Below are 20,701 nucleotides of genomic sequence, written 5' to 3' on the forward strand. Positions count from 1 at the left end.
TCCCCAACACTTTTGAATGGCCTTTTCCTGACAATCCTCTCCAGGCTGCGGTCATCCCTGCTGCTTGTGCACCTTTTTCTTCCACACTTTTCCCTTCCACATAACTTTCTATTAATGTGCTTTGATACAGCACTTTGGGAACATCCAACTTCTTTTGCAATTACCTTTTGAGGCTTTCCCTCCTTATGGAGGGTGTCAGTGATGGTGTCAGGTCAGCAGTCTTTCCCATGATTGTGATTCCTACTGAACCAGACTGAGAGACCATTTAAAGGCTCAGGAACCCTTTGCAGGTGTTATGGCTGAATGAGCTGATTAGAGTGGGACACTTTGAGCCGAGATTATTCCACCTTTTCACAATATTCTCATTTTCTGAGATTGTGGATTTGGGGTTTTCATGAGCTGTAAGCCATAATCATCACAATGATGACAAATCACGGCTTGAACTATCTTGCTTTGCATGGAATGAGTCTCATATATTAGTTTCACCTTTTAAGTTGCTGCACTGAAATAAATGAACTTTTGCACCATATTCTAATTTTTTGAGTTTCACCTGTAGATACGCTGAGGTGTGTTCCTGCGCTGGCACGTTAATGCATCCTAAGGTCCTGAATAACTTAGAATGCATTAACGCCAAACCTGCGAAAGCGCGTACACACACGCATGTAGAACACGGCTTCAGGCGCATTTTTTTTAAGCTGCAATTTCCTCCACCAGAGCAAAGGTGTCCGAAGGAGAAAAGGAAACATCCTTGTGAGGCCTGAGGGCTCCTTAATACTGGATTGGACTTTCACACGCATTAAAGCGCCCACTGCCGCACCATGCTTTGTTCACGTGTTTTTGATGCTTTATTGAAGCTTTAATGAAGCTTGGCAAATGCCCTGTGTGTGTTGGTTTTTATTTGTTTTAAAGGGGCCCAGCAGATCTCCAGCTCATTAGTACCCTCATTCAGCAGGGCTCAGTATTAACCCCCAGCTATGATGATGTCCCACTCAGTACTACCACCAGCTCATTAGTACCCTCATTCAGCAGGGCTCAGTATTAACCCCCAGCTATGATGATGTCCCACTCAGTACTACCACCAGCTCATTAGTACCCTCATTCAGCAGATCCCTTGCTCAGTAGCAGGGGCGGACTGACCATTTGGAAACTTGGGCCCGGGGTCAGTAGGGGGCCCCATGAGATGCCCCTGCTACCTTTTTCATAGGCTTTTTTGAGTTTGGGCAAGGACACAGGGGCCCCATGATCCCCTATTGCCCAGGGGCCCCATGAGTTGTCAGTCCGCCCCTGCTCAGTAGTAACCCCCAGCTCTGCTGATGCCCCTCTCAGTGGTAACACCAGCTCATTAGTACCCCTGTTCAGCAGATCTCCAGCTCATTAGTACCTCATTCAGCAGGGCTCGTTATTAACCCCCAGCACTGCTGATGTCCCACTCAGTGGTACCGCCAGCTCATTAGCACCCTCATTCAGTAGATATGCAGCTCATTAGTACCCTTGTTCAGCAGATCCCTTGCTCAGTAGTAACCCCCAGCTCTGCTGATGCCCCACTCAGTGGTACCACCAGCTCATTAGTACCCTCATTCAACAAATCTCCAGCTCATTAGTACCTCATTCAGCAGGGCTCAGTAGTAACCCCCAGCTCTGCTGATGTCCCACTCAGTAGTACCACCAGTTCATTAGTACCCTCATTCAGTAGATCTTCAGCTCATTAGTACCCTTGTTCAGCAGATCCCTTGCCCGGGGGCCCCATGAATTGTCAGTCCACCCCTGCAGGGGCCATTAAATGTGGGACAGACAATGGGGGCAGTAAAAAAAAAAAAAAATCTAGCGCAAATTACTTTTGCTGGACATATTGCACTTTCTAATAACATTCAGGGACAGAGATAACAGTCCCCAATGACTTTCCGTGATATTGGACTTCCTATTGATATTCAATGACAATCACACTGTATGACAATAGCGTATTCCAGAACGACATCCAGTAAACAGGAGAACGGCGTTTGTCGGTCATACTGCGCCGGAACAACACAGCCATGTCATGCAGATGCTCAGTCCTCCCAGCAAAACCTATTTAGAATGGAAAGTCGTACAACCTGGATGAATTTTACTGGCGACCGCTCCTTAGACGAGGATATTAGAAACCGCTGAGGCATTATATAGCCGTATGCTTCTACACAGGTCGCAGAACTCCGAGGTGCCATTATGTTTTATAGTACGGGGTGTATAATAATATCTTCTTTACATCTCACTAATATTCATAGTAAAGCAGAGCCAAACTGATACTGCAATGATGGCTGAACACAACATCAGAGGAAAAACTGCAGTTAGTTGAAGTTAGTCATTCAAGTACATAGTTAGTCTGGCTGAAAAAAGACAAAAGTCCATCCAGTTGAACCATTAAAAAAAAAATCTTGTTTCTTTTCGATTACATTTCTCGCATGATTCTCCTACCATTGATTAGAAATTAATTTGTTTTTCGAAAAATTTCCAACATGCTCGGTCATTAAAATTTGATGGCTGCACGAAAATTGGCCGTTTCTGTGGCCCACTAATGGTGCAAAATTTGACCGAAAATTCTTAACACTCTAAACCAGCCTTTCTCAACCTTTTTAACACAGAGAAATCCCTGGTCTTAGGGAACCCCTGAAAAAAATGACTATGTCTAAAACTCATGATACAATAGTGTGATGGTCAGTGGGAAGAATTCTCCTAGCACTTGTGACATTGGGAAGAATTAACCCCTTACAGATAGCTAACAAGATCATTGGTATCAGTAGAAATGTATCTGAGAATCAGAAATTTCTCATTGCTCAAGGGACCCCTAGCAACCTCTTGAGGAACCCTGGGGTTCCATGGAACCCTGGTTGAGAAACCCTGCTCTAAACCCTAAATCTATTCTTGCATTGAAGGTTGTGCATCCACAGCCCTAACCCTAACATTCTAAATCCTAACCCTAGATCTAACCCTGTGCCCAGGGTTGTACATCCAAAACTCTAACTCCCTAAAACTGAAAACCTTAAAACTAACTGTGCGTGCCTCTATAACCCCAACATCCTTACCCTAACACTCTGAATCCTAAACCTAACTCTGCGTCTAGGGTCATCCATCCATAACCGCAACCTCCTAACCCTAACACTCTAAACCCTAAACCTAAATCTTCGTCTCGGGTTGTCCATCCATAACCCCAACCTCCTAGCACTAACACTCTAAACCTTAAACCTAACTCTGCGTCTAGGGTTGTCCATCCATAACCCCAACCTCCTGACTCTAACACTCTAAACCCTAAACCTAACTCTGCGTCTAGGGTCATACATCCATAACCCTAACCTCCTAAACCTAACACTCTAAACCCTAAACCTAAATCTTCGTCTTGGGTTGTCCATCCATAACCGCAACTTCCTAGCCCTAACACTCTAAACCCTAAACCTAACTGTGCATCTAGGGTCGTCCATCCATAACCCCAACCTCCTAGCACTAACACTCTAAACCTTAAACCTAACTCTGTGTCTAGGGTCGTCCATCCATAACCCCAACCTCCTGACTCTAACACTCTAAACCCTAAACCTAACTCTGCGTCTAGGGTCGTACATCCATAACCCTAACCTCCTAACCATAACACTGTAAACCCTAAACCTAACCATGCATTCAGGGTTGTACTTCCATAACCCTAACATTCTAAACCCTAAATCTAACCCTGCACCCAGGGTCATACATCCATAATCCTGACTCCCTAACCCTGGATCCTGGGTTATACTTCTATCACCGTATCTTCCTAGCCCTAACACTCTAAACCTAACTCTTTGTCCAGGGTTGCACATCCATAACCCTAACCCCCTAATCGTAACACTCTACACCTCAAACCTAACCCTGGGTCCAGAGTAATACATACAATACCCTAACCTCCTAACCCTAACATTCTAAATATTATCTTTAACCCAGGTTCCAGGGTCATCACGCTAGCCTCCTAACCCTAACCTTCTAAACCCTAACCTAACCTTGCATTCAAGGTTGTACTTCCATATCCCTAACCCTATTATTGTAAACCCTAAATCTAACCCTGCACCCAGGGTCATATATCCATTATCCTGACTCCCCAACACTCCAAATCCTAACAACAGATCCTGAGTCATACATCCATCACTCTACTCTCCAAGCCCTAACACTCCAAATCATAAACCTAACTCTGTGTCTATGGTTGCACATCCATCACCCTAACCTCCTAACCCTAACATTCTAAATTTTAACCCTAACCTGGGCTTCAGGACCATAAATTCATCACCCTAGCCTCTAACCCTAACACTGTAAACCCTAAACCTAACCTTGATTTCAGGGTTGTGCTTCCATATCCCTAACCCTATTATTCCAAACCCTAACCTAAACTTAACCCTGGCCCAGGGTCATACATCCATAACCCTAACCTGCTAACTCTAGCACTTTAAACTCTAACCCTAGTTCCAGGGTCATGCATCCATCATCCTAACCTTAACACTCTAAACTCTAACCCTAGTTCCAGGGTCATGCATCCATCACCCCAACTACTAACCTTAACACTCTAAACTCTAACCCTAGGTCCAGGGTCATACATCCATCACCCTAACCTCCTAACCTTAACACTCTAAACTCTAACCCTAGGTCCAGGGTCATACATCCATCACCCTAACCTCCTAACCTTAACACTCTAAACTCTAACCCTAGGTCCAGGGTCATACATCCAGCACCCTAACCTGCTAACCTTAACACTCTAAACTCTAACCCTTGGTCCAGGATCATGCATCCATCACCCTAACCTCAACACTCTAAACTCTAACCCTAGGTCCAGGGTCATACATCTATCACCCTAACCTCCTACCCTTAGCATGCTAAACTCTAACCCTAGGTCCAAGGTCATACATCCATCACCCTAACCTGCTAACCTTAATACTCTAAACTCTAACCCAGGGGCGGACTGACAACTCATGGGGCCCCCAGGCAATAGGGGATCGTGGGGCCCCTGTGTCCTTGCCAAAACTCAAAAAAGCCTATGAAAAAGGTACCAGGGGCATCTCATGGGGCCCCCTACTGACCCCGGGCCCTCGGGCAGTGCCCGAGTTTCCAAATGGTCAGTCCACCCCTGCTCTAACCCTAGGTCCAGGATCATGCATCCATCACCCTAATCTCAACACTCTAAACTCTAACCCCAGGTCCAGGGTCATACATCCATCACTCTAACCTCCTAACCTCAACACTCTAAACTCTACCCTAGGTCCAGGGTCATACATCCATCACCCTAACCTCAACACTCTAAACTCTAACCCCAGGTCCAGGGTCATACATCCATCACTCTAACCTCCTAACCTCAACACTCTAAACTCTACCCTAGGTCCAGGATCATGCATCCATCACCCTAACCTCAACACTCTAAACTCTAACCCTAGGTCCAGGGTCATACATCCATCACCCTAACCTCCTAACCTTAACACTCTAAACCTAAACCTCACCCTACATCAAAGGTCACCCATAACTGAACACTTTACACCTTAACACTCTATACCTAACCCAGCATTCAGGACCAAATACCTATATTCATGAGTGTATTTATGCATAGTTGTAAAATTACTGAATGGTCCACTTTAAGTATAAAGATAATCTATATGTGTGTGGGCTGACCTGAGATCAGATGTATTTATTTATTTCAGGTACTTATATATTGCTGTCAATTTGCGCAGCGCTTTACATATATATTACATTCACATCAGTCCCTAACCCTCAAGGGGAGTACAATCTAAGGTCCCTAACTCACATTCATACATACATATACTAGGGACAATTTAGACAGGAGCCAATTCACCTACCAGCATGTCTTTGGAGTATGGGAGGAAACTGGAGTACCCAGAGGAAACCCACGCAGGCACAGGGAGAACATGCAAACTCCAGGCAGGTGCTGCCATGGTTAGGATTCGAACCAACAACCCCAGCACTGCCAGGCGGAAGTGCTAACCATTTAGCCACTGTGCTGCCCATGTATTCATTAAGATTAACAATGTTGTATGAAACAATGATTAGATGGGTTGGAACATTTTTTTCACTAGACATAGGCAGATGGTACAGCTGACCAGACATACTACAAACTCTTCCTATAATCAATTTTTCTTCATTTTTTTTTATCTCTGTGGAAAAAGATGCATCTTTATGTCAGTGCCCTTCCTGGCCTAACCTTAGTAGACATTACGACCTGATTGTTAATCTTTAGGACGCTCATACAATTTACAATCTGAACAAACTGGACAAGACTGCAATAGGCTCTACTGATCTTCCACGGAGTACGCGGTTTATTCGCTGTACGAGAGAAGCCATTGATTTTATTTACCTTAGTATACAGTTGTGTTACCTTGGAAAAGAATGATTTATCTTTAGTAGTACAACAAGGCGATATTGATTTTATGGAATAACAGATCAGCGCTGAAGTATAGGGACCATGGTGTACAATACTGCACTCTGCTATGGAGATGTTGTGAAGACAGCTGGGGAATACTTTACAGAGTTGTAGACAGGACCCCATCACAGAAAAAATGTGAACACATCTCACCGGACTTGAACCTCAGCAGGGCTTTTTTCCCATTGGGAACTTGGGGGAACATAGTTCCGGCACCTCTAGCATATCCAGTGCTAAATGTATGTAATGGCAAAAGGATTATGGAATGTGCTGGGGATCTATCGTCACTGAAGGGGATCTATTTTTGTGTGGTGGTCTATTATTGCTGGGGAGGTCTGTTGTTGCTGATGGGGGATATATTGTTAATGGGGGTCAATAGTTGCTGGAAGGGCTCTACTGTTGAGGGAGAGGTCTGTTGTTGCTGGCCGTAGGAGAGTCTATTGATGCTGGCTGCTGGGAAATTTGTTGTAGCTGCTGGGGGTCTATTGTTGCTGGGGTGGTATTTTGTTTTGGGGGTCTGTTTTTGCTGGAGGAATCTATTGTTGCTGGGGGGAGGGGTGGCAATTGCTGCTAGAACCAAATTATATTTGGCTCTGTATTCTCTAAAAGGAGCAGAACTGGGAGGTGGTTAGGGGGTGGTACCAAGTGATGGTGCTAAGAGGTGGGTAGGAGGAGGAGGCGGAGACAAGAAGTGACTCAGAAGGGGGGAGTTCCTACACCTATTTTTTGAGAAAAAGAGCCCTGAACCTCAGAAATGAAAAATGAACAAAGCATATTCTTCTATAGTGTGCACTCGCCTCCATCTAAAGCACTCAGTGTGATTTCTGTGTGCTCTCACATTCCTCTGCTATTTGCATGAGTCAATGCTGACATCAGTCAATCCTGGAAGACGTATCCTCCAACCCCGCCCCTCCTTTTTACAGAAGATGATTGACAGGCTCAGTTGTGCATGTTTCCCTATGAGACTGTGTAGAGCATGGGTGCCCAACCTGTGGCCCTCCAGTTGTTGTGTAACTACAAGTTCCCGTTTTAGAAGTGTTTCTACTAGTCATTGTAAAGTATAACTTAAGGGATAACTTTTTTCAGCTTTGTACAGAGTGTTCCCCCCCCCCCCGGTCCTTTGGACCTCGCTCACCTCTGAAGCATATAACTGTTTTAAAAGTTCTGCCATTGACCATCTGACTCTTTTTGTTGGGCTTGTTACCCCCCCCTCCCCATGGGCACTTTTTACCCCTGAAGCCTATACATTTTTTAAAGGTTCTTCCACTGCCCATCTGACTCCTTTTGTTGGGCTTGTTATCCCCCACCCACCTTCAATGAGCACCTTTCACCCCTGAAGCCTATAAATCTTTTAAAAGTTCTGCCACTGGCCATCTAACTCCGTTTGTTGGGCTTGTTACTCCCCAATGGTCACTTTTTCACCCCTGATGCCTAAAAAATCTTTTAAAAGTTCTGCCACTGGCCATCTAACTCCGTTTGTTGGGCTTGTTACTCCCCAATGGTCACTTTTTCACCCCTGAAGACTATACATCTTTTAAAAGTTCTGCCACTGGCCATCTAACTCCGTTTGTTGGGCTTGTTACTCCCCAATGGTCACTTTTTCACCCCTGAAGACTATACATCTTTTAAAAGTTCTGCCACTGGCCATCCAACTCCGTTTGTTGGGCTTGTTACTCCCCAATGGTCACTTTTTCACTCCTGAAGCCTATAAATCTTTTAAAAGTTCTTCCACTGGCCATCCAACTCCGTTTGTTGGGCTTGTTACTCCCCAATGGTCACTTTTTCACCCCTGAAGCCTATAAATCTTTTAAAAGTTCTGCCACTGGCCATCTAACTCCATTTGTTGGGCTTGTTACTCCCCAATGGTCACTTTTTCACCCCTAAAGACTATAAATCTTTTAAAAGTTCTTCCACCAACCATTTGATAGCTAGGTACAACCAACTAGATACCTTTAACCCCTGAAGCCGATAACTGTTTTAAAAGTTCTACCACCAACCATCTGACACCTTTTTTTGGATTGGTGACCCCAATGGTCACCTCTCACCCTTGAAGCATATAATTGTTTTTAAAGTTCTGCCACTGGCCATCTGGCTCCTTTTTTTGGGCTTGGTACCCCCCCAATGGGCACCTTTCACCCCCGAAGCCTATAATTGATTTAAAAGTTCTGCCACCGACCATCTACCTGCTTTTGCCCAGCTGGGTATTCCCTAATGGGCACATGTCACCCCTGAAGCCTATAACTTTTTTAAAAATTCTGCCATTGACCATCTGACTCCTTTTGTTGGGCTTGTTACCCCCCCCCCCTCCCCCATGGGCACTTTTCACCCCTGAAGCCTATACATTTTTTAAAGGTTCTTCCACTGCCCATCTGACTCCTTTTGTTGGGCTTGTTATCCCCCCCACCCTCAATGAGCACCTTTCACCCCTGAAGCCTATAAATCTTTTAAAAGTTCTGCCACTGGCCATCTAACTCCATTTGTTGGGCTTGTTACTCCCCAATGGTCACTTTTTCACCCCTAAAGACTATAAATCTTTTAAAAGTTCTTCCACCAACCATTTGATAGCTAGGTACAACCAGCTAGATACCTTTAACCCCTGAAGCCGATAACTGTTTTAAAAGTTCTACCACCAACCATCTGACACCTTTTTTTGGATTGGTGACCCCAATGGTCACCTCTCACCCTTGAAGCATATAATTGTTTTTAAAGTTCTGCCACTGGCCATCTGGCTCCTTTTTTTGGGCTTGGTACCCCCCCAATGGGCACCTTTCACCCCCGAAGCCTATAATTGTTTTACAAGTTCTGCCACCGACCATCTACCTGCTTTTACCCAGCTGGGTACTCCCTAATGGGCACATGTCACCCCTGAAGCCTATAACTGTTTAAAAAATTCTGCCACTGATCATCTGTCTCCTTTCGTTGGTCATGGAGCCGCCCAATGGGCAACTCCCACCCCAAAAGCCTATAACTGTCTTAGCAATTCTTCCACCAGCCATCTGAATCCATCTAATGGGCTGGGCAGCTCCAATGGGCCCCTCTCACCCCTGAAGCCTATAATTAAGAATTTCTGCCACCGGCCATCTCTCTCCTTGTGTTGTCTTCTACAGCATCTGGAATTTACCATATATTTTCAGCACCTGGTTATTTCAGACAGGTTTGCACATGTGTAAAGCCAAATCTGTTGAAGTTCCCGATTAAGAGGCTGGATCTTATTATATATAGACATTTTCACACTTTAATCGTTTCCCACATTAAGCTGATCAAAGCTGTTCTTCCGACTCGTTCCTAGTGATCCCGCCTTGATAAAACACACAGCACAGATTTAAAAAGGGACAATCACACCCTCTCATTATCTCATTTAGTGATACTGGCCTCATTATGATATAACTGTTTCAATACAGCACCAGGCTAAAAATACATTAATGCACCTATGAATATGGATTGAGCCGGTTAAACATTAATGCTTATTAGTTCATACAATGGGAGATGGAGCCTTTGCAATACGGTGAGCAGAGCACGGGGCTGCACAATCCTATCTTTCAGATATGGATATGAAAGGTTTTATAAAGAAACTCTTGGACACAGACATGAAAAGTACAAAGAAAAAAAGCAGATTTTCTAAATCAATGGATCTCAAGCACTGGGCTGTGATCCACTCCTAGGCTGCAGCCTCCCTTCCTCTGGGACTCCAGCCAACTGTAGATCCCTTAACCTCCTACAGCGCCTCCCAGCTCCCCATACCTCCCATAGTGGTACATAGAGTCCCAGGCCACCCGAGAGCCCTCAGGTTCCCACGGTGTCTTTCAGCCTTCCACAGTGCCCCCCCAGCTTGCTATGGAGCCTCCAGTCCTCAATATAGCCCTGTCCTCCAACAGTGTCCCACAGTGCCCCCCAGCTTGCTATGGAGCCTCCAGCCCTCAATATAACCCCATCAGTCGATCCTGAATACGGCTGCCAGACTCATTCACCTTTCCAACCGCTCCATCTCTGCCACCCCAGAAACCACTAAACGGCTCATCCACTCCCTCATCATATCACGACTCGACTACTGCAACTCCCTCCTCACTGGCCTACCTCGCCGCTGGCTATCCCCGCTTCAGTCCATCCTGAATACGGCTGCCAGACTCATTCACCTTTCCAACCTCTCCATCTCCGCCACCCCCTCTGCCAATCCCTCCACTGGCTTCCGACTGCACATTGGATCAAATTCAAAATCCTAACACTGACGTACAAAGCCGTCCACCATACTGCCCCGAACTACATCACCGACCTAATATCCAAGTACCGCCCAACACGCACACTCCGCTCCTCACAAGACCTCCTTCTCTCTAGTTCCCTGGTCTCCTCCTCCCATGCCCGCCTCCAGGACTTCCTTTAACTGAACCTCTCCAAAATCGAGTTTCTTGTCTTCCCCCCAGCCCGGACCCCACCCCCCACTGACTTCTCCGTCACATCCAACAACGCCACCATCAAACCCGCCCCGCAGGCCAGAGTACTTGGTGTCATTCTGGACTCCAACCTATCCTTCCAGCCCCAAGTCCAATCTTTAACAAACTCGTGCCGACTCCACCTCCGCAACATCGCCAAAATCCGCACGGTCCTAACCCCAGAAACCACTAAACAGCTCATCCACTCCCTCATCATATCACGACTCGACTACTGCAACTCCCTCCTCACTGGCCTGCCTCGCCACTGGCTATCCCCGCTTCAGTCCATCCTGAATACGGCTGCCAGACTCATTCACCTTTCCAACCGCTCCATCTCCGCCACCCCCTTCTGCCAATCCCTCCACTGGCCTCCATTCAGTGTCCTCCACCCCCCTCTGCCAATCCCTCCACTGGCCTCCACTCAGTGTCCTCCACCCCCCTCTGCCAATCCCTCCACTGGCTTCCAATTGCACAACGGATCAAATTCAAAATCCTAACACTGATGTACAAAGCCGTCCACCATACTGCCCCGTACTACATCACCGACCTAATATCCAAGTACCACCCAACACGCACACTCCGCTCCTCACAAGACCTCCTTCTCTCTGGTTCCCTGGTCTCCTCCTCCCATGCCCGCCTCCAGGACTTCTCCAGGGTGTCACCCATTCTCTGGAACTCCCTGCCCCAACCCATCAGACTATCACCTACTCTCCTCTCCTTTAGGTGCACCCTGAAAACCCACCTCTTTAGGGAAGCCTACCCCACCCCCTGCTAACCTGCCGACCTCCTCCACTCTTCTTACCACCCCATCCCCCACACCTATCTCCTCCTGTGCCACCATCCCCTCCCTCCTAGATTGTAAGCTCCAAGGAGCAGGGCCCTCGAACCCCTCATGTTTTGCATTGTATTGGTATTGTTCTGTCACATGTTCTGTCCCCCTTTGTAATGTACAGTGCTGAGCGAACTATTGGTGCTTTATAAATACTGTATAATAATAATAATCCTCCAACAGTGTCCCGCAGTGACTTCCAGCTTTCTCCAGAAACCTCATCCCCTACAGGGCCACCATATCTGTTGTAGAGTCTCCTAACCCACTCCACCACCTCCATCCTGCCCCAATTGACACCCAACCCCTTACAATGCCTTCCAGTATTCCATCACATATTTTGTATTCCCATCATTTTTATGTGTGAGTAGATACTTTATTTTCTACTGTTGGGGGCATGGAGGGTTTTGAAAGAATTAATGGGCCATGGCCTCTCATGGTTGAGATCCAATGGGCTAACTCACAGTGAATAAGAACAAATTTTGTCACTCAAGTTGGATTGGATTTTTACAGTGTAAACGTATCCACACACAATAGGATCCAAATGTTAAAAAACCTTATTTTGGGTAGTGGGAGTTTGCTGTTGGAGGACATTTATGCAAGTCCTAGGTGCTACCATCCCAAAAATCATCAATTGTATTGAAGGGACTTTCAAAGGTAGCTTCCAGGATACAGTACATATCAAACATATACATATAAAAAGATTCAATTCTAATGATACATCTCATGTATGGACACTGAAGACATTTTAAACACAATAGTAATTCAGTGAGTCAGTTATATATCCTCGTAGTTTTATTGGCCACTCATATGGATTCCACATAGCAGAGCAGACTTTCTCAACCAATTGTATCCTAGAGCAGTGGTCTTCAAGGGCTGGTTGTGTGCTGGTTACATGTTATGTGCAATTAAACCATGGCAACATCTAATGTTTGTGTAGTATTATGTTCAGCAGACTGTGTTCTTCTATTGTTGTGACTTAGATGACGTTCAGAGCACATTTTATGCCCAATTCATGCAAAACTCCACGTAATCCCAAGGGGTTCACATACTTTTTCTTGCAACTGTATATTGTACATTCACATCAGTCCCTAACCCTCAAGGGGCATACAATCTAAGGTCCCTAACTCACATTCATACATACAAATACTGGGGCCAATATAGACAGGAGCCAATTCACCTACCAGCATGTCTTTGAAGTGTGAATACCCAGAGGAAACCCACGCAGGCACAGGGAGAACATGCAAACTCCAGGCAGGTGGTGCCTTGGTTGGGATTTGAACCAACAACCCTAGTACTGCCAGGTGGAAGTGCTAACCACTTCGCCACTGTGCTGCCCAACTGTATGTGGTTGTATTATTATTATTATTATTATTATTATTATTATACAGGATTTATATAGCGCCAAAGGGTTTGCTCAGCGCTGTACAGTAGCAAGGGGGACAGAACATGAGACAAGACAGTAACAATACAATACACGAGGGAACCGAGGGCCCTTTCGAGCTTACAATCTAGGAGGGAGTGGATAGTGGTACAGGAGGAGATGGCTGTGGGGGATGGAGTGGTGGGAGGAGTGGAGGAGGTTAGTTGTTAGGTGAGGTCGGGTGTTAGGTGAGGTTGGGGTAGGCTTCCCTGAAGAGGAGGGTTTTCAGGGTGCGCCTGAAGGTGAGGAGGGTAGGCGACAGTCTGATGGATTGGGGTAGGGAGTTCCAGAGGATGGGGGAAGTCCTGGAGAAGTCCTGCAATTGGGCGTGGGAGGAGGAGACCAGGGAGCTAGAGAGCAGGAGGTCCTGTGAGGAGCGGAGGGCACGGGTAGGGTAGTATCTGGGTATCAGGTCAGTTATGTAGTTTGGGGCGGCGTTGAGAATGGCTTTTTTGTGTATTACACCCTGCTCTTTTGAAAGTCCCTTCATTAGAAGGATTTAGCAAGCAAATGTTAATGTCTGACTTGTATATGTTGCAGCCAGATCTGAAACTTCCGCTGAGAGCCTTGTCCAAACTTTAGGACGATGTTGGGATCAACAGAACGAGCCTTGCAGACAGTGGGGGAACTTTTACCGTAGCAGTCCATGCCGGGTGAGGGAGGCCTAGGTGTGGAACTGCCCACCTCCCGCTAACAAAGGCATCAACTGAAGTCCATCAAAGCCAGTTTTCAGTGTATTGTTTCAGCCGCCCGCTGCTCGTTCTCCGAACGTCTTACAGTTGTGACCAAAATTATTCAACCCCCACTGAAATTGAGTGTTTTGGCCAGTTTGACATTGCTTTTGATCATTCAGTCATCTTGCTTACATTTACATTAAAGAGGCACTTGTAGGTCAGACAAATATAACATAACAGTTATAATGAAATAACCACAAATGTCTTTTCTGTGCTCACAGCATTATCAGTTTTATTCAACCCCCAAGTGACATTCAATCTTAGTACTTAGTACAGCATCCTTTTACAGTTATAACAGCTTTTAAACGTGAAGCATAGCTTGACACAAGTGTCTTGCAGCGATCTACGGGTATCTTCGCCCATTCTTCATGGGCAAAGGCCTCCAGTTCAGTCACATTCTTAGGCTTGCGCACTGCAACTGCTTTCTTTAAGTCCCACCAGAGGTTCTCAATCGGATTTAAGTCTGGTGACTGCGATGGCCACTCCAAAATGTTCCAGCCTTTCCTCTGCAACCATGCTCTAGTGGACTTGGAGGTATGCTTGGGATCATTGTCCTGTTGAAAGGTCCAACGTCTCCCAAGCCTCAGGTGTGTGACGGACTGCATCACGTTTCCATCCAATATCTCCTGGTACTGAAGAGAATTCATGGTACCTTGCACACGCTGAAGCTTCCCTGTACCTGCAGAAGCAAAACAGCCCCAAAGCATGATTGACCCTCCACCATGCTTCACAGTAGGCAAGGTGTTCTTTTCATCATAGGCCTTGTTCTTCCTCCTCCAAACATAGCGTTGATCCATGGGCCCAAACAGTTCTAATTTTGTTTCATCAGTCCACAGAACACTATCCCACAACTTTTGTGGTTTGTCCACATGGCTTTTGGCATACTGCAGTCGACTCTTCTTATTCTTTGGAGACAGCAAGGGGGTACGCCTGGGAGTTCTGGCACGGAGGCCTTCATTACGCAGTGTGCGTCTTATTGTCTGGGCTGAAACTTCTGTACCCACATCTGACAAATCTTTTCTCAGTTCCTCAGCAGTCACACGGGGACTTCTCTCCACTCTACGCTTCAGGTAGCGCACAGCAGTCGAAGTCAGCATCTTCTTTCTGCCACGACCAGGTAGCGTTTCAACAGTGCCCTTTGCCTTGAATTTGCGAATGATGCTTCCTAAGGTGTCTCTTGGTATGTTTAACATCTTTGCAATCTTCTTATAGCCATTGCCCTTCCTGTGAAGAGAAATCACCTCTTCTCTTGTCTTCCTGGACCATTCTCTTGCCTTCACCATGTTTGTAACCACACCAGTAAATGTCTAGAAGGAGCTGAGTATCACAGTCATTTTAAAGCTGCCTAATTGGTGCTTATTATGCTTGATTGCTGCTCGGTGACATCCACAGGTGTTTTCAATACCTGATGGAAAGCACCTGTATGAACCTCTGTTCTTCAGAGTGGTAGTCTTTAAGGGGTTGAATAATTGTGGCAATGAAGAAACCACATAAGAACCATTTACTACTGTATTACATAAACAATTGATGTCATTTTAGTTGCATTTGGGTAGTTACAACGTCCTTGTAGGATTTGATTCTGAATACAATTCCAAATGTACACTATAGTCCCTAAACCCCTTTACAGCATTGGGGGTTGAATAATTTTGGTCACAACTGTACGTCTGCACAGACTCCAATACTCGGCTATTTCATGGGCACCTTTGCTTCACCTTTCTTACAAAGTTGGTTTTGGAAGTTCAAGTCAGAGAAATAGATTTTTTCCCATGTAAGCCTTTGAAGTATCCAGACTCCGTGGAGAATTGTTTAAATTTTGCTGCTTAGCAGAGGGTGTACAAATGTTTACGGTTTCCTGCACCCCGACTACAGAAAGTGAACTAAAATATAGAATGTGGAGCCGTGTCCTCCAACTTCATCAGATGTTCTACCTCGCCTTAAAGTCAGATACCTGCTGGTGTGCGTCAATGTATCTCATGCATCCCTGCGGTGTACAATTTGCTATCAATGCCTCCTCGACGCGTAGAGATCTATTTGAAGGATTTCCGACATATACATCAAGCTTGCAACTTTGTTTCTAAAATGTTAGTGATTGTAAAGCTTAGAGAATATGTAAGGCCAACATTTCATATTTCTGATATCTGCCCGCTGTACCATGTACTTGTATGGAAAGGTCTCCTGTCCTCTTTGTATCGCCTTCTTTGTGTGGAATCCCTGGTGTTCCTGCCAGTCCCTCTGCTTCCTGTTATAAACTGACCACACTAGGCAGAAGAGAATAGCGTGGTCAGTTCTCTGTCTAGGGAACTCACGCTGCTCTCCTCCAATAATCACACGTGTGCTGAGACGCCAACTCCCTGCACAGCCATTCACTGGGAAGACCATGTACTTGTATGGAAAGGTCTCCCGTTCTCTTTGTATCGCCTTCTTTGTGTGGAATCCCTGGTGTTCCTGCCAGTCCCTCTGCTTCCTGTTATAAACTGACCACACTAGGCAGAAGAGCATAGCGTGGTCAGTTCTCTGTCTAGGGAACTCACGCTGCTCTCCTCCAATAATCACACGTGTGCTGACACGCCAACTCCCTGCACAGCCATTCACTGGGAAGACCATGTACTTGTATGGAAAGGTCTCCCGTCCTCTTTGTATTGCCTTCTTTGTGTGGAATCCCTGGTGTTCCTGCCAGTCCCTCTGCTTCCTGTTATAAACTGACCACACTAGGCAGAAGAGCATAGCGTGGTCAGTTCTCTGTCTAGGGAACTCACACTGCTCTCCTCCAATAATCACACGTGTGCTGACACGCCAACTCCCTGCACAGCCATTCACTGGGAAGACCATGTACTTGTATGGAAAGGTCTCCCGTCCACTTTGTATTGCCTTCTTTGTGTGGAATCCCTGGTGTTCCTGCCAGTCCCTCTGCTTCCTGTTATAAACTGACCACACGAGGCAGAAGAGCATAGCGTGGTCAGTTCTCTGTCTATGGAACTCACGCTGCTCTCCTCCAATAATCACACGTGTGCTGACACGCCAACTCCCTGCACAGCCATTCACTGGGAAGACCTGTGTACTGCGGTTTCTCCACCCTCACATCTCTATGAAACTAAAAAAAACAGAGGGTATGTGATCACTTAAAGTGGAGCTCCACCCAAAAGGGGAAGTTCCGCTTTAAGGACTGCTCCCCTGCAAGGATTGGCATCTTTGGGGAGTTGGCAATTTGATAGGTACCCGCTCCCACTTCCGGTCCGATCGCCTAGGCGAACGGAAGTGGAAGGTGTCCTCCCTTCCTCCCTCCTTGTAGTCTTTTGGGACACGTGACAGGTCCCAGAAGACTACAGGACCATTCATGAAGCGCAGCGCTACTCGTACATGCTGTAACAGACCGGACCCCGACTGCACTAGGGTATTTCCGTTAGACTCCCACTTTACCTGTCCGAACACAGATCCACAGACACCACCGCTGGCCATACAAGACGAAACAGCACCAGACTCGTATTAAAACAGGAAATAGACTGCTTTATTTTAACACAGACACAAGATATAAACATTCAAGGGAACAACCCCCCTCCCTGCATAAGGACACAGGGCGGGGCTAACCAAATTTAGCAACCAAGAACACATCCCAACAGACAGTCTCATCAGGAGGGAGGCTGCTGGAAACACCCCCCACCAAGCCAATACACAAACACATAATAAAACAATGGGACCACATGGCAGTAAACAATCAACAACCCCCTCCCCACCTATACATGTCTACACAATATCAGGAAATTTCACCCTGTACCCCTAACAGGCACAGGGTGACTTACACATAAGAGGGATATGGGGAGCTGAGACAGGGGTCTCCCCACCTCTCCAAAGTGAGCTGTGTTCCATGGGCCCCCCCACCCAAAGTCACTCCCATCACACATGCACAGTGGGTACCCGGCTGTGAAGCCGCAAGCTATAACAGCCGGGTGCCCTCACTGAAGATGTCGGCCTCCTAGAATACAGGACGGCCGGTGAAACGGGCTGCGGGGGACACACCACAGGACAAAGGGACAGGTAAGTGGCTGTTTTTTTAAAAGTCAGCAGCTACAGTTTTTGTAGCTGCTGACTTTTATTTTTTGATAGGTTGACCGTAGGTAGGGGAGAGCGCATATAGTGAATGCAGGGTCCAGGGAGACCGGATATAGTGAATGCAGGGTCCGGGGAGACCAGATATAGTGAATGCAGGGTCCGAGGAGAGCGGATATAGTGAATGCAGGGTCCGGGGAGACCAGATATAGTGAATGCAGGGTCCGAGGAGAGCGGATATAGTGAATGCGGGGTCCGGGAGAGCAGATATAGTAAATGCAGGGTCCAGGGAGAGCGGATATAGTGAATGCAGGGTCCGAGGAGAGCGGATATAGTGAATGCGGGGTCCAGGAGAGCAGATATAGTGAATGCAGGGTCCGGGGAGAGCGGATATAGTGAATGCAGGGTCCGGGGAGAGAGGATATAGTGAGTGCGGGGTCCGGGGAGACCAGATATAGTGAATGCAGGGTCCGGGGAGACTGGATATAGTGAATACGGGGTCCGGGGAGAGCGGATATAGTGAATGCGGGGTCCGGGGAGACCGGATATAGTGAATGCAGGGTCCGGGGAGACCAGATATAGTGAATGCAGGGTCCGGGGAGAGCGGATATAGTGAATGCAGGGTCCGGGGAGAGCAGATATAGTGAATGCAGGGTCTCGGGAGACCATATATAGTGAATGCGGGGTCCGGGGAGACCGGATATAGTGAATGCAGGGTCCGGGGAGACCAGATATAGTGAATGCAGGGTCCGGGGAGACCGGATATAGTGAATGCAGGGTCCGGGGAGACCAGATATAGTGAATGCAGGGTCCGGGAAAGCAGATATAGTGAATGCAGGGTCCAGGGAAAGCAGATATAGTGAATGCAGGGTCTCGGGAGACCATATATAGTGAATGCGGGGTCTGGGGAGAGCGGATATAGTGAGTGCAGGGTCCAGGAGAGCAGATATAGTGAATGCAGGGTCTGGGGAGACCAGATATAGTGAATGCGGGGTCCGGGGAGACCAGATTTAGTGAATGCAGGGTCTCGGGAGACCAGATATAGTGAGTGCAAGGTCTGGGGAGACCGGATACAGTGAATGCAGGGTGCAAGGAGAGCGGATATAGTGAATGCAGGGTCCGGGGAGAGCAGATATAGTGAATGCAGGGTCCAGGGAATGTGGATACAGTGAATGCAGGGTCCTGGGTTTAGTAACACTTAGGCTAGGTTCACAGGTTGCGTTTGAGCCATTTCTGCATTACATTTTGTGTTGCATTTTGCGTTCTTGCACTTGCGTTTTTTACGCATTTTTTATGCCTTTTTCTTTTTTTTTTTTCAATTTTTAAAAACTTTTCTTGTTGCTAGGCAGATTTAAAACGCAAAACGCATCAAAACCGCAACACATGCTTTTCTGCAGCGTTTCCATTGAAGCCTATACAACCAAACACGCAAGTTTTTGTGTTCAAAAAAAGTCCCTGACCCTTTCCAAAAAACGCACCGGGTGAAAACGCGAAGAATGTGAACCTGTCCCATAGGAAATCATGTTAAATGGACTGTTCCGCCTTTCTGCAGAAAACGCTTAGGTGTGAACTTGGGGTAAAGGAGGCACCTGTACGTGCGCGCTCCTAAGCCGGGTCGTGTGTGAGTGCACATAGCTGGTAAGCCACCCCTCCCGTTCCCAAGAGAAAACAGAGAAACCTAAACAAAAAAAAACGAATGCAGCCACCACATCTAACAATCGGTAAGCTGCGATATAATATATTTTTGGCTGCGGGTTAAATGCCGCTTTAAAGGTCCGGCCTCTTCTACATCAATCTGCTGGTCTAGCCTGGAACTATCATTTAATGTCAGGTAGGCTGTATGGGGCCCCATAATTTCTAATGATCCGTATAATCAATATGCGCAGTCGTGTACGCTACAATCAGTGTAATAAATGGCTCCACTCCTGTATAGGACAATAGGCATAATGCAGCGCTGTGCCACCATAACACTTCAATCAGTATAATTCACAGCGCCATTTCTATACGCTTTTATTAATGTATTCTAAAGATGGACGGCTATACGCTGAAATCAGTATAATCAATGGCTGAACCGCTCTGCACCACAATTAGTGAGATCCCAGGCTGCTCTGGTAAATGGGTATCAGCATGATCCATGGGTGCACTCCACGACGGCACTGCAGCTCCCAAATGTCCCTTTTATGGAAGAAAACCCCAACATTGGTCAGCACACCAAAAAAAAATCCTTAACCACTTGCCCTCCAGAGGATTTACCCCCCTTAATGACCACGCCTCTTTTTGCTACTCGGCGCTGCACTAATTCAACTGATAATTGCGCGGTCATGCAACGCTGCACCCAAACAAAATTTACGTCCTTTTTTTCACACAAATAGAGCTTTCTTTTGGTGGTATTGGATCATCTGTGCGCTTTTTATTTTTCACGCTATAAACAAAAAAAGGCCAAACATTTTGAAGAAAAACAATATTTTTTACTTTCAGCTATAAAAAATATATAGTAAACTCAAAGTTAGTTATAAATTTAGGCCAAAATGTATTCTGCTCCATGTTTTTGGTAAAAAAAAATCCCAATAAGTGTATATTGATTGCTTTGTGTGAAGTTATAGCGTCTACAAACTATGGTATAGATACTGCAATTTACGCCATTTTTTTGCTATACAGCGCTGCTGTGTAGTTTAATGGACAATTGCGCGGTCATGCAATACGGTACATAAATGAAATTGACATCCTTTTTTTTCCCACAAATTGAGCTTTCTTTCGATGGTATTTGATCGCTTGTGCGGTTTTTATTTTTTGCGCTATAAAAAAAAAGCTGACAATTTTGAGGAAAAAAAACAATAT

The 20,701-nt window shown here is 46.3% G+C and overlaps 1 protein-coding gene across 1 annotated transcript in view; it reads right to left on the minus strand.

Annotated features, from left to right (window-relative positions):
* The window catches only part of LOC149437662 (anoctamin-2-like), a 154,290-nt gene extending 140,557 nt beyond the window's left edge, over window positions 1-13,733 (minus strand). Inside the window, exon 1 of the mRNA XM_089660787.1 lies at window positions 13,611-13,733. Coding sequence (XP_089516913.1) covers window positions 13,611-13,733 — 123 coding nt within the window. The remainder of the gene's footprint in view (window positions 1-13,610) is intronic.
* Between the last annotated feature and the right edge of the window lie 6,968 nt (window positions 13,734-20,701).

This window comes from Staurois parvus, unplaced genomic scaffold (assembly GCF_062004578.1).
Source record: "Staurois parvus isolate SC_StPar_1 unplaced genomic scaffold, SC_StPar_1.0 ptg001273l, whole genome shotgun sequence".
NCBI classification, from domain to species: domain Eukaryota; kingdom Metazoa; phylum Chordata; class Amphibia; order Anura; family Ranidae; genus Staurois; species Staurois parvus.